The 13898-nt window shown below is 37.3% G+C and overlaps 1 protein-coding gene across 1 annotated transcript in view; it reads left to right on the top strand.

Moving 5' to 3' along the window:
• Positions 1–13898, top strand: part of LOC107085890 (rap guanine nucleotide exchange factor 5-like) — a 53094-nt gene that overhangs the window by 34271 nt on the left and 4925 nt on the right. The window contains exons 10-16 of the mRNA XM_015376525.1: positions 6110–6255; positions 7092–7192; positions 11297–11375; positions 11470–11614; positions 13436–13527; positions 13624–13654; positions 13805–13883. Of these exons, the coding sequence (XP_015232011.1) occupies positions 6110–6255; positions 7092–7192; positions 11297–11375; positions 11470–11614; positions 13436–13527; positions 13624–13654; positions 13805–13883 (673 nt within the window). The remainder of the gene's footprint in view (positions 1–6109; positions 6256–7091; positions 7193–11296; positions 11376–11469; positions 11615–13435; positions 13528–13623; positions 13655–13804; positions 13884–13898) is intronic.

The following is a 13898-nucleotide window of genomic DNA, read 5'->3' as shown; positions in this document are numbered from 1 at the left end:
AAAAACATACTTTGACAGATTCCCAGTCTTGGTGCTCTCTGTTATTCTTTTTAAGAATGTTGATGACATTCAGATTTGGGGTTTGTTACATTTTGGTTCACCTGAGATCAAAACATGTATTACTATTAAATTAAAATCAGAAATAAAAATTTCCTGATAACTGTGCACACAGTGCATATTCATGATTGATGGTGACGCTTTGCAAACTACTACATGTAATCTGCAAAGTAAGTTGTGGCTAGACGGTTAGCATGAGTAGAAAGTAATGGACGTCATGCGGGAAATGTTGTCATGGCTGTCGTCACTTTTAAACACAAACCCAAGTGTTAGTCATGGATTTAGGTCAAAGATGAGCAGAGTAAATCCTGATCAAGGCTACCATGACTGGTGCTTCTGTCCCTCCATGGTGCACATTTCCTGCTGCACTGACCCGTCTGATTATCACTCATGAAGACATACAGTCACTGTGATCTGACATAGACACCAGCAAGATCTCTCGCTGCAGATAAACTGGTCTTAGCTTCATTTAGATTACTTTTAACAACCACCACTTCTGTGCTGCAGCTCGTCTGTTGGTGGGTGTTAATAACGGCTTGCTGCAGTTGCATCTCAAGCTTTTATTACAAGTTGTCAGAATCTTTGTGTGTTCATTTGTGTGTGTGTCACTTTTCTGGCTAGAGCTTATAATCATTTGTAAGAGCTTTTATGTGAACGTTCATGCGCTGCGGGGTGCTGTGGCAGACTGAATCAGTACAGGCTCATAATGAGTGCGGTGTTAGTGAGGCTAACTGTATAATCCTACTCTACAGTGTATACCTAAGGGCAGTGAGCAAAGCAAAAGCGGTCTGATTTCCTCCTACTTGATGTGTTTATGAAATCTGTTGCTGATCACCCTGGTGTTTTTTGGAAGCCCAAATATAGAAAGAATACTTTTGTTTTGTGCATAGTTTCATTTCAGTTTTGGCAAAGATGCAAAAGCAAAAATACCGGCCATCTGACAGCAATGCTGCAGGTTCATAGGAAAGATTGCTTAATGTTTATGCGGTAATAATACACTATTGCAGAGCCAAGTAAGTTCAAACTGGGTGCAGATTAACCTTTTAATAATTTCCAGACTGATATAATTAATGATAACATTTTTCAGCCATTTGTACTCAAAATATAACATGCAAATATTCAGATTTCTGTTTTTTTTTCTCTTTTACGTTGAAATGTTTGCTTTCTATGATGTTTTCAGATTATTATTATTTCATAGGAAAATCAGATTTACTAATTTAATCAAACCACCTACATTGTTGCTAGAAAACAACTGTTACTAAGATCCCATAAAACCCTATTTAGCCTGATTTTAGTGAATGATACTTAAAAGTTATATTTTCTTCAGTCATAAATGAGCTTAATTAAAGATTTTTCAAGAAATGTTAAAAATTATGATAAAAAATTTAAAGTTGCACAAGGAAAACACGTATTCAGTATATACGGTAGTGAATTATAATATTGGTTACTGTTTACCAAGATTTTCTTCTGTTCTGTGTACAATATTATGACGAAACTCAGCCAGAACATGAGTATTGGAAAACACTGGCCTGCTCTAAAAACTCCGATATTAGAAAGCTCATAAAAACACTTTGCTTGTATCCAGTTTTGTTTAAAGTTGATGTAACATTATGGTGAGTAAGAAATGGCTCAGTTGTTCTTATACCTGTTGTTGTTAAATACTGTTGTTTGAGAAATATCACTTTATCTATCCTTTTCTACCACCCTCCACTACTAAACAAGTATAAAAATTGTATATGATTCATGCTGATATTGTATCAGGCCTGTATGGGTATTGGTAAATACTCAAAGCTGCAACATTATTATTGTATTAGAATTTTTTTAAAATGTATTGGGACATCACTAATGGTGGTGTTACGATCAATCAATCTATATTGTGATGAAGACCATGATTAGAATCTTTAGTGATGCTTTGGTGGTGTTTTAATCATTTGAGTAAGTAATAAAAATATTTATCTTCATTTGCCATAGCAACTTGTAGTGTACATGCCCCTAAAGGAGCAGTGGGTTGCCGCTATGCTGCATCCATAGATCATTCTAGGAATAGGAAGCATTATGCTAAGGGATGCAGAGTGGCAGTCAAGGAACATGTAGCCTACCCAGGATGCAAGCATTATGTAATAAATAATAGGCTTACCACTCCACAAATCCAGTTTTGAGCTGGTGCACCTCATTAGGAATTGTTTAGTAGTTTATTACTAAAGTAACTATAGAAAAAATAGTATTTTGGTCAGAAATTGTAACATTTCCTTAAGACCTCTATTATTTTATATTCCCTTTAAATCAGTTGTTGTCCCTGTTCTTAACTGAGATTCAATTTGTATATTAATTATTTTTTTAAACATATTTTTTCCTGCAGTAAATAAAATGAACCTTTCTTTTAACTATTAAGGTTCTTCAAAATTAAATAGATAATTTTAGGCTAGTTATTGTGGAAGATGGAAAAAAACAAGCAATCAGTTTCATTAACAGGAGAGGCTTTTCTTTGGCATTTCGTGATTATTTTGTTTCCTTTTTTCCTGTTTGGTAAGCTCTGACAAATCAATGTGAGCTGTTTCCATAGTGATATCATTGGTGCCCGTATTTTCTGCCAAGTTCCTCTCTGCCTGTCAGTCACTTCTGACTTTAGTTTTGCTTTGCTTTATTTAGATGTCAGAGTCAACTTCAGTTTGTCCTGCAGAGAGAATTATACAAGGTTGCAGACTTCCCATTGCACTCATTTATTCAGGTATATAGCATCTCTGCTGGTGTTTCCTCCCAGCTGTTATGGGAGTTGCAATACAGTGCCTGTTTTTGTGCCACCAACCTAAAGGGATTGGGTTTCATTTTCTTATCATTTTTTCCCCCTGGAATTTTGCCATGTTCTATCACAACACAGATACTCACTGGAAGCGAAAACCTCCTCTCAGGTTTATATGAGGTTTTCTTAAAATGTTCTAGTATGCATGCGCATGGCAGAAAATCAAATGTGTGAATGACATGAAAAGAGTGTAGCCGAGCATCCAAATTTATTGCAGTGTGCTGAATACATAATGTTATGTTTTTCATTATTTATGTAGATAAGTTAAACTTTTTAGATATAGTTTGACTCCAGGGCATTTTAACTGGCCTATTTTTTTTTGCTCCAAAATCTGTAAGTTCTCAAGCATGAAGTCTCCCTGTTGTGAAACAGACCTGTGGGAAAATCTGTAAAAGGAGAGAAAACTGTAGCAACAGATGGTTGACTCTGAAAAAGTGTAGGAGTTTGTTTGACCCCCTGCTAGTTATAATGTAGAGCTACATTTTATGATAAATGCAAAAACCTCTGCATCTCGAAACTTAAAAGTTTTTCTATTAGTCAAATTTAATATTTGTACTAATAATATGTACTGTTCTTAATTTACTAAATCAGCATATGTGATATTTCAGATCAAGCTAGATGTCATTAAAATGTTTTGTAATTTTTTACTTTTCTTTTATGGCTGATTAAATTTGATTTAAGAATCAACACTGATTCTTAAAGTCTGAGCACCTTGTCTACTTTAAATCTAAAATCCTATGTGAAGTTTTGGAGAGAAGAACAGTGAGGGGACATCCAGCTGGTTAAATGCATTTTATGCATACAGGTTAAAGGCATGTCACTGAAAATGTTATAGCCTGTTGTGTCAAGAAGGGCGTCTGGCTTAAAAGCTTTGCCAAGTCTTCGAGCAAGTCATGATGACTTTCTGTGGCAAAGGAAAGGACTCCTAACAAACGTGGAGCATATTTTGCGATTTTTTTTTTTATTTTTTTAGTTGAAACACTTATTTAACAATTCATTATTTAGAGCTTAGATATGTTTTTTTTTCACCATCACCAATGTAAAAGAAATATATTTATATAAATATATTTTCTTATCTTCATGATTTATACAGGACTTCTTGGTTATGTAATGCTTGTTTAATTTTTACTATTTATTTCTAGCTGGCCTTTCCTTTATTACGCATCAGACCCTGTTCTGAGACGGGAACAGTCAAAGCTGATAAAGTTGGGTGGTATTTGAAGCATAGACGATGTGGTCTAATTGCATGTACCACTTGCACCACTTAGTAGATGTAATATCATGACATCAGATCTGAGCTGTTGGGTGTGGTGTTGGTGCCAGTCCCCAGTACAGTTATTAAAAAAGTGTTACATCTCGTTAAATTGGCCATCACAGGCAAATAATGCTTATCTTAAGACTCCAACTGAATGCTATTTTCAACTGAGGAATTTTAATTTGTCATACTAGAACTGAGAATGGTAATTTGTGGTATTCTAGTTGATCAGTCTAATATGTTTGAGATGAAATATACGTGAATTGCAATAAATTGATTCATTTGGGATAAGAATTATGGGAAATACAAAAAACTGTTTGACAAATATTTATATTTTTTAGTATCAAATCTGACAGTCTTAGGTTCTATGCCAGATTTCTCCATCACTTTGTTGATAAACTAGTGTAATAAGCAAGGCATTTAACTTAGATATTGCCTTGTCATCTCTATGATTATGAATGGTTGCATCTTTCTGAGGGTTATTAGGTGAATGTGGCTCCACTGTAAAGGGAGTTGGTTGATCTGTATAGTAAGAAATGCAGTGAGTGAATGTACTCACAAGTTAATTAGATTTTTTTAATATGATTTCTGAAGGTCATTAGTCACACTGCATTTTATGAAGTTGTACGTTTCAAGAAATCTAGCTAACTATACAAATAAGTTTCACTTTGTCATATTGTATCACTGAAAAGCTATGGTAATAAATTAAAGTGAAGTTTATGGTTCCTATTATAGGAATATTAGTTAAATATACGTCCAGCTGAGACTTGCCACTATCACACCTGGGTAGGAGGATCTGGTAGCTGTTGAACATCTGGACCAGATTTTGGTAGAATGACTTATTACTGTAGGAATCACAAAGAGATGTGGGAGCGCCTTGTTTGGTCTGACCAAAGTCATATCCCACCTGCTGTCTCTCAGGATCAGACGGTCTTTTATCTGAAAGTCAGACATGGCGTGTGTGGATTTGTTTATGTCTGCTTGCTGGTGCCCATCTCTTTGTTGATATGCTCTCAATGTTATCGGAGTATCTGAGCGATCATTTGAAGCCTGAAATCTCCAATTACTGATAAAGCATTGTTACAGCTTGATAAAGGCTAACTGTTGGCACGGCAACTTTCGCTCCCTAAATCCTTGATTTTAGCATCTATATGAAACTATGAGCCAACTGAACTGAACAGAAAGGTAACGCTAATGCTGGGAGCTACATGTCAGTTTGATTGCTGTGTGTCACAGACTGCAGTGAACATCTGCTCCTGCTCTTCTGCCTTTGATCTCTACCTCTTGTCTTCTTTTTTTTCCAAGCTCATACTGTTTCTTCTTTTGCTCATCTGGAACTTAATTTCTGTATCACTTGACTGGCACGGCAAACGTGTTTGTGTGTCCGTATTCTTCTCAGAGTTGCTGCTCACTTTTTGAAAACAAGATCATTTCAGATGTTAGCCCACATACCTCGGTGTCCCCGCAGCGTAATTTGATATGAAGGGCCACACCTTTAAAAGAAAGGAAATGAAATCCTTCTATTTAATGGAGCCAGACAAAGCTGGGTTGACATGCTTAAACTTAATGATTGTTTCATGTCTTAAAGTTTTTTTTCTATAATAATCAAATAATTTCATGCAACAATTGAATAATTATGACCTACCAAACAAAATACCATAATGTTCTAATGTCACCTGATAGTCATTCAGAATTTTCTCCACACCCTGTTGGGCGCAACAGGTAATTGCATTGGAATTTCAAGGCATGCTCTGCTGTCTAGTATTCAATACACATATGGCTGCATCAGTCTTTTTGTAAGTAGTGTCATGAAGTGGTTACTGCCTTAATAATCAGGAAATGTTGTAAATAAAGATGTTGAGGTTCAAGTACGGAATATGTAATGACTAGTACATTGTTTAAGTATTAGATGTGTGTGTCCTTTTGCATTTTCGTCATTGTTTCACTTTATCACATTCCTTTGTGATGTTTTTTTGTTGTCTTTTGGTTCTTTACAGGAAGCAGTGGGTAGGGTTTGTCTGAAGGAAAGAGGACGGGACGTATTGGTGTTGCGGAGAGTAACAACATCAGTGACATCACCGTCTGATCGGCCGTCACCTACGTCGTCTGGGGGAGTGTCCCGGGAGGACGACTGCAATAAGAGGTCAGTCCTTCTGCCTTTATAATCAGAACCCTACACACTAACAGTAACAACAAAAACACATAATTATAGCGCTCCTCCCTCTACTTTTCTCTTTTTGCTGCGGGATCTCAACTTCCAGCCCAGAAAAACAGCAGCTACTGTATTTGTGTGTGACCAAGTTAATGTATGCTTTAGCTTCTGGCTTCGAGCAGTAAGAAGAGAATGGGTTTTTGTTCTCAGTTTAAAGGGAGAAACAAGATGACACCAAGATTCTATTATTTGGGTCATATAGTGTACACATTCAAAGCTGATTTGTTTCTGCAGTGTCTGCCAAGACCTGGGGCACAAAGCAGGGAGTGTCAGACAGGCAGGTTAGGAGTCTCTGTGTGTGTATACAATTCAAAGCATCCTCAGTAACAATCATTTCCCTCCCAGGGCTACTGTTGGAGCTGTCAGGGAGAGGGCTTTAATCTCAAAGGCTTAGAGCTTACAGCAGGAGCCAGCACAACACTGAACCCCATGGAGGATCCTTCCTCACAGGGAAGCAAAACTTAGAAAGGACAGATTGTTGGCATGTGATAAGACATGAAGATGAACTCTGAGCTAGCTACTCTTGCACAGGCAGAGGAGGATATTGATGACGATGAAGATGATAATGAGAAAGACAACAGTGAGAGTGGCTCTGATGATGGAGACTGTGGCGGGTCGGAGCCATGTGCTTTTGATGTTCCACATTTTCCCTACATCGATGATGATGTGGATGAAGAAGATAAGGAGAGAGGATGGAGAAATGGAGCTGGACACACTTTGTTTTCCAGTATTTTTGAAGAAGACTCTTACCGTTCTTCATCCTATAGGTATGTTGTGGTGTCGGGAACACCACTGAAGATCTTGGAGCATCTACTCAGTGACCTCCGACTGGATGATCAGAGAGGAGCGGCAGAGAACAGAGAGAGCGGTAAGGTTAGCAGCATGACCAATCAATGCATGTTAGAGAAACTTACTTTGAGATTGTAGGATACAAAAATCAGTTGTCTTTGGTAAAAAATATAATTGCAAAGGGTTCGATAAAAGCAAAGTTATAAAAATGTTCTCTTTCTTCTGTTTAATTGGATAAATAAATGACAAGCACTACTTTTATATAAGTGACCAGACTGCAAAGAAAAGCAAATCACAATACTGCATACCACACCGCTTCTAAGGAATCAACTTTTCAGTGCAGCACAAGTTACAACACAGTCCAGCTACTGGTTTTACTCTAGCAATGGTGGCTTAAAACCCACAAGGTATGCATTTTCCTTCAGTGCCTTAATGTGATTGCAGCTGCATGAGTCAGCTAGCCCTGCTTGAGTCAGCCCGTACAGGTGCATTCATTCAGCCATGTGATTGGTTGTAAATATGAGGAGCATTTAGGAGGCTAAATGCTCTAATAAGATTATGAAACAGCAGCCGGAGGGTGCTCAACATATTTCTATAGTGAATGGTTTGTAGAAATGTTTCAGAGACCTCACTTCTTTTGCAGCCATGAGCTCTAGCCAGTATTTTTCTGTATTTCCTGTACTTTCTGTAGTCTTTTTTTTTTTTTTATATATATATATAAAAAAAATAACTAGCATGCGTTTCTCCTCGCTACTTCTGAATAAAACCCAGCAGCCTTCAGCGTTCTTCAGCATTAATCTGGCTGTTTAGTGAAGGATAGGCAATTAACAAGAGAAAAACCTGCTCAGGTGTGATGTTCATTGCATTGCTGCGTTGCACCAAAACGGTCCTAGTTTTGAATCTGGATTCAAAAACATGACCAAACAAGATGTTCGGTTTCTGTCAGTTACTCTATTAAAAACGTGTGTACCTTGTTTTTTCCTCCCCCCATGTCTCTGTGTTACCTGTACTGTTTACTTTAAGTAGTGTACCAATCCACCATAGCCAGCATCTAAAGCAGGTTTAGATGATGGATGGATGAATAGATGAGCCAAAATTGGCAGATACATACCTCACGGGATCTCTAGCTGTAGAATTTCCTTAGGGGGAATGGGGAAAGAAACAAAATCATTTCCACTTTGAATTTATGAAATTATTTTTGTTGGTTTTCCCACATTAAAAAGTTTTCAAAAGGCATTCAATTGAAAGTTTTTGACATCTTAAAAAATGTTGTTAATCTTAAAAGAATATGTTGTGTTCAGGTACTTCAGTTGATATTTGTTTTCATAGCTGTGGTTTAAATATATAGACTAAACAGTATTCAAACAAACATTTAAAAATATGATTTAAATACAAATCACCAATCTTTTTTAGTTGGAGATCAACTTTTCTCCCCTAAAATAAAATATGATTATTTGTAAAAAGATGAGCAAACCTGCAGCAAAAAAATTATCAGTCTTAGTGTCTAATTACATTTTCAATCATATTTTTATATCCTGCATTTATTATAGTAACTTATATTACTTTGACTTGTTTTCTATTTCAAATGTGCTTTTTTCAAGACAAGAAGTCTTTATGAATCAGCTCAGGCCTGCTCACCAGAAGCTACGAAAAAATCCACAGGGAGCCATCCCACTGAATTGCAGGAAGCAGAGAAAGAAAGAGGGAGAGATAAATGTGGGAGAGAACTGAGATGGGCTTTGTCAAGGAAGTCCGCCTAATATTTATTCACGGAAGAGGGTAAAAGAACGTAAATAAAAGGGGGGGACTGTGGAATCAGAGACTGTCCATGTTTTCCTGCCCTGTGTATTTATGCAGCAGGATGTAACCTGCACATATATGGGGTTTTATATGTTTGTGTGCGTGGTTTGGCTCCCCGAGGTGCTGCCAAGCATCAGTGCGCCGTTTTAACTGGCTTAGCAGTGCAGCGTGTTGAACAGGCTCTAACATGCTTCCATGGAGAGAGAGCGATTACCCAAACACCCCATCGCCGTGTACACGTAAACCAGACACACAAAAGAAAAAAAAACAACTGAAGCAGCTGATTACTGCGAATAGTTCAGCACACACATTTTATCCACCTTTTCCCTTCTCTCTCACAAGAGATAAAGTCCCCAAGGTCAGAACTGAATGAGTTATTCATTAGGGTGCTGCGTGCATGTGTGTGCACTGCACCATCTGCAACTGTGTGTTTGACTTTGTGCATGCCAGCGGGCAAACGCAGGGGGGCATATGTTTGAGATGAAAATGGATATTTATCATTGCATGGAGCTAAGCGAGTATGAGCGTAGGAGGAGAGGAGTAGTAGGAGGAATTATGAAGGCAAGTAGGAGAAAAGGAAAAAACGGGGGATGAAGAGAGAAGAGGAGCGTGCTCTTGGAGGGGAAGACTGGGAATGGAACCAACCTGGTGGAGAAATGACTCCCGTTTATTGATTGCAATTTAAAGAAAGTAATAATAAAGCAAAATAAGAGCCTTTTAATACACGGCAATCTCAGTCAGTCCTTCCTAAAATATTTCTGAAGAAACTTGCATTTTTATATCTAAAAAAGAGACATCTGATAAATTATTTATGTCACAGGCTGTACTCTGTCTTCTATAATTGATTTCTGTGCTCTCTGCCTCACATGGCCAAATTTGGGTCGCAGGGTTTTTATTTTTTGCTGAAGAAAAAGTTTAACAACACACAAATGAACACAGCTCTCCCATCCTACAACAATGGCTCATTACCCATGGGCGCTAAGGGCCATTTCTGTGTGATTCATACCCAATGATCACCTGCTGAGTTTTCCGCTCTCATGATATCCCACTTGCACTTCAATCTGTTCCTCTCTGTTCTTGCTGTGTTGTAAACACTTGAGTTAATATCTTATGGTGTTAATGTAAAAGCCTTTTAACTTTATGCTGCTGATCTATCAAAGCTAGTTTAGATTTTTTACTGTAAAAAACAAACAAAAACTGGTTTCCTTCTATTGCTAAAGATAGCTGGAGTATATTTATTATATTAACGTTTGCAGAGGCAATGCCTACACTAAAGCCCCTGCGCTTTGCATTAAAATAATCCAAACATGCTTCTTTGAGTTTTTCAATAATTGGTTACCAGATATTTACTGCTATACATGAAAACACTGACCAAAGATTCCACAATGACAATAGTAACACTTTTTTACTTTTTTTCCACATCATTCACCAGTACCTGAATACCCGATAAGCTACAACACAAAATATTGCACTGAGGGGGTTCAAACAGCTGGATGAACAGTTTTTATAGTATAATATATTCTAGTAATCTCTGTATTCATTACTTTAAAACAAAAATATTTAAATAAAATGTGTCCTCTGCATTTGGTCCATCACCCTTTGGGAGCATTGGGCAGGCTAAAGCTCCCTGGGAGCTGAGGGTGGCTGAGGGTCTTTCTCAGGGACCCAGAATGTTGGGGATGGAACAGGGGACTTGCATCCTTTTAAGAACACTAGCACTCTCCTCTAAGCCATCAATTACCCCTTTTTGTTTCTACTTCAAAACAATAGAAAAACTCAAGAACTACTCCCTATTATACCTCAAAATAAGAGTCTCCTACATGGATACAAAACGTTGAAATTTAAGCACTCATTGATATGAGGAGATGATAACAATGACCTTTTTTCTTCAGGTGACTTTATGCTGGTTGATACTTGCTAAAATGGACTTTGTTTAGATGAGAAATAATCCCATTATTAATTTTACAATATCAGGACTGCCTCTTTTAGCAAGTGTTAGATCTATGCCCTTTTAGCACTTAGGTGTATGCCATTTATTTATTCTTCTAGACAACATTCAATTTGAATTTATTCCTGTTATGGTTTTGCATAAGTAAACCATATTTAATTAGCCAACAGAGTGGTTAGGTTAGGATAGTTATTATCATGATGGATCTTTTTTATAAATCTAACTTTACCCAGAAATTAATGTTTGTCCGAGATGCAAGATCTGTTGTTTATCTGTTCATCTCCTTCCCATTGCTTGGTCATTTATTTGTCCCATAAAACACCAGGTAGCTGTAATCAAATGCTGTGTATTCCTAATGTGATATGATGTTTAGTAGGATAGTTGAAACGATACCAAAGGCATTTAAAATGACTCATAATATGCTTTGTGTTGCAGAAATGCTGCTGGATGACTTCCTGCTAACCTACCTTGTGTTCATGTCCACTCATGACCTCTGTCAGGCCCTGCTGGGACAATATCCTTACAGCATGAATGAAGTCCTGCAAAATCCCACACATTTACTCTTTACACACAACGTTTTGGTTTGTTGTCTCCTTGACCACATTCACTTATAGCAGTGCACGCTGCCGGGGCCAGGAGGAGGGCAAAGATGCCCTCTTTAGGAAGCGGAAAGTATTGCGGCTGGTGTCTCATTGGAGCAGACTTTATAAGGACTTCCTCAAGGAAGAGGAGCATGTCAGGAGCTTTATGAAGGTATGGAAGCACTAGTATTAGTCATTCATTATAACACATATATTTATATCTGCATACATCCTTTTTGATTCATAAGAGCCTTTTAATTAAAACTACCTGAAGATTTGTAATTTGCCATCTCCTGAGGGATCTGAAAATTGTTTTTATTTTTATGTTAAATATTGATGTTTTTATCTCAGTACAAAACATTACTGAGTGTATATTGAAGGGTTAGACGTACAATCTGTAGCTCGCGGTCTTCCATATGGGACAGGTTGGCGTATTAGCTGTAAATAATTAGTCGTAATAGGCTTTGATGAATCAGACCATACTTTTTTAATGCAAGACCCCAGAGGAGCAGCAAACGCACTGAGAAGTGAAGAAACAACCCTCCACTTGCTTGCTCTTACATAAACCGCCTGCTCCTTTGCTCTCTGATAGGTTGCCATAGAAACCACAGTCGTAGGGTTGGCAAGGGTATCATTTTATATGGAGTTCGTAACCCAGGTGATAGTTGCCTAGTAACAGAGTGATGCTGGGATTCATGGGGCTATAGAGGGTCAGCGACAATGATAAAATGTGTAGTTCCAGCTTGTTGAGATGCTCAAGGTTATTAATTCTCCACCATACTGAGGTGATCCCATTCAAAATGGTTATTAATTTAGCCACACAGACTGTGCTAATGCTGAGCTTGATTATGCTTGATTTCCCACTCTTTTGCAATCTCTTCTGGAATATCTGTAACCAAAACACTTTGAATAAATAAAAATGGATTAGCTGGAAATGCATAGTCACAGTTGCTTACTAATTAGAAAAGTTGTGCTGTCAGCTATGAGCATGGAACTTGATTAGATTAGATGGTTACCCTAATAGTACAAAACTGGAAAGGATGCATGGCCATGTCTTAGGGTTGTTTCTGTCCAAAAGAAATCTAAAAAGTCCTGTACGCTTTATCTTTATTTTTAGCTTCCTAAGTACACCCAGGAGTTTTAGAACATTTTAAAGTATGCAGGAAAATCTCATAAAATAATTAGTCTTAAAGAGAGAAACCTCAGAAGGAGATGCTCAGCTAAGGAGAATATTTTTTCATGTTGCCTCAAAGGATTTTTTTTTTTTATCTCAAGATTTAAGAATCATACTTTTTCCACCTAGATAAATACGCCATATGTTTCACATATTATATATTCTTATTAAAATTTTTTAAATTATATTTCAAGCACATCACACTCTCAACACATAGTTTGAAAAGTTGTCTCATTAATAACCATGTAATTCTGAGCTGAGTAAAAATACCAGTTTTATTTTTCTGTCTGATGTTGCTATAAAACATTTAATCTATAACACAAAGAGTTGCCAAAAATAACGTATAAACAACTCAACTGATGCAGAACTAATATCGCAGTACAGGGATGTGTGGCAATTGAAATTTTTATATTACCTGTTTCTCAACTGGAACATTTCTAAACTTCAGAATCAGTCTTTCCAATAAGTTAATGGGAAATATGGGAGCCTTCTTCTTTGTTCAGCTGACCAGGCAATAAATAAAATAACATTCATCCAGGAAAACTCGGATCACTGTCTTTTTATAGGTTCCACATGAGTTTTTTTTTTTTTTTTAAAGTGTGGATATTGAGACAGTTGAGCTGTAATTGATCTTCATACAATAAACGAGTGCATGCATAAACTGTACGATTAAAAATTAGAAGCTAGCATGTGTAATGTCAGCTTGTTGCAAGCTGCTACTTCTTCACTGAAGAGTCCTTTGAAAAAAATCCCAACTCGTCCTCTAACAGAAGCTGTGCTTTCATTAATGTTCATCAGCTCTCCTGTTCTGTCTGTCAGACGCTGTACAGGTATGTTCTAGAGGATCTATACGAGTTCCCCTCGCTGGAGAAAGACCTGAAAGAGTTTCAGAAACTTCTGCGCCGCAGACAGTAAGCACTTCTTGCTAAATGATTTCAGTGTCATGTTGTGTGTCTGTATTGCTGCATTACTGCTACATACTGACACTGTGTGTCACTGTCTTGCAGCACAGTGGATGACTGCCCTACTAACCAAAAGGTGTGTAAAATAGGTAGTATCACATTTAAAGGTATATGTACTGTAGGTTTGAAGCTTTAGTTGACAGTGAGTCCAAACGATCTTTGAAAATGTCACATATATTTTTTGGATTCTGTTGAATCTCTGTGTTTGTTCTTCTTTTTCTGGTAGAGTAAACAAATGTACCAGCAGATGAGCCTAAAGGAAAACACTTTGCAGCTTCGCAGTCCACAGACAGACCACAGAGAAGGTGAGTGAGACATAA

The sequence above is a fragment of the Cyprinodon variegatus genome, unplaced genomic scaffold, assembly GCF_000732505.1.
Source record: "Cyprinodon variegatus isolate N-32 unplaced genomic scaffold, C_variegatus-1.0 Scaffold135, whole genome shotgun sequence".
Lineage (NCBI taxonomy): Eukaryota > Metazoa > Chordata > Actinopteri > Cyprinodontiformes > Cyprinodontidae > Cyprinodon > Cyprinodon variegatus.
Note: the sequence above shows the minus strand (reverse complement) of the source record. Positions and strands in the feature narration are given on the sequence as shown.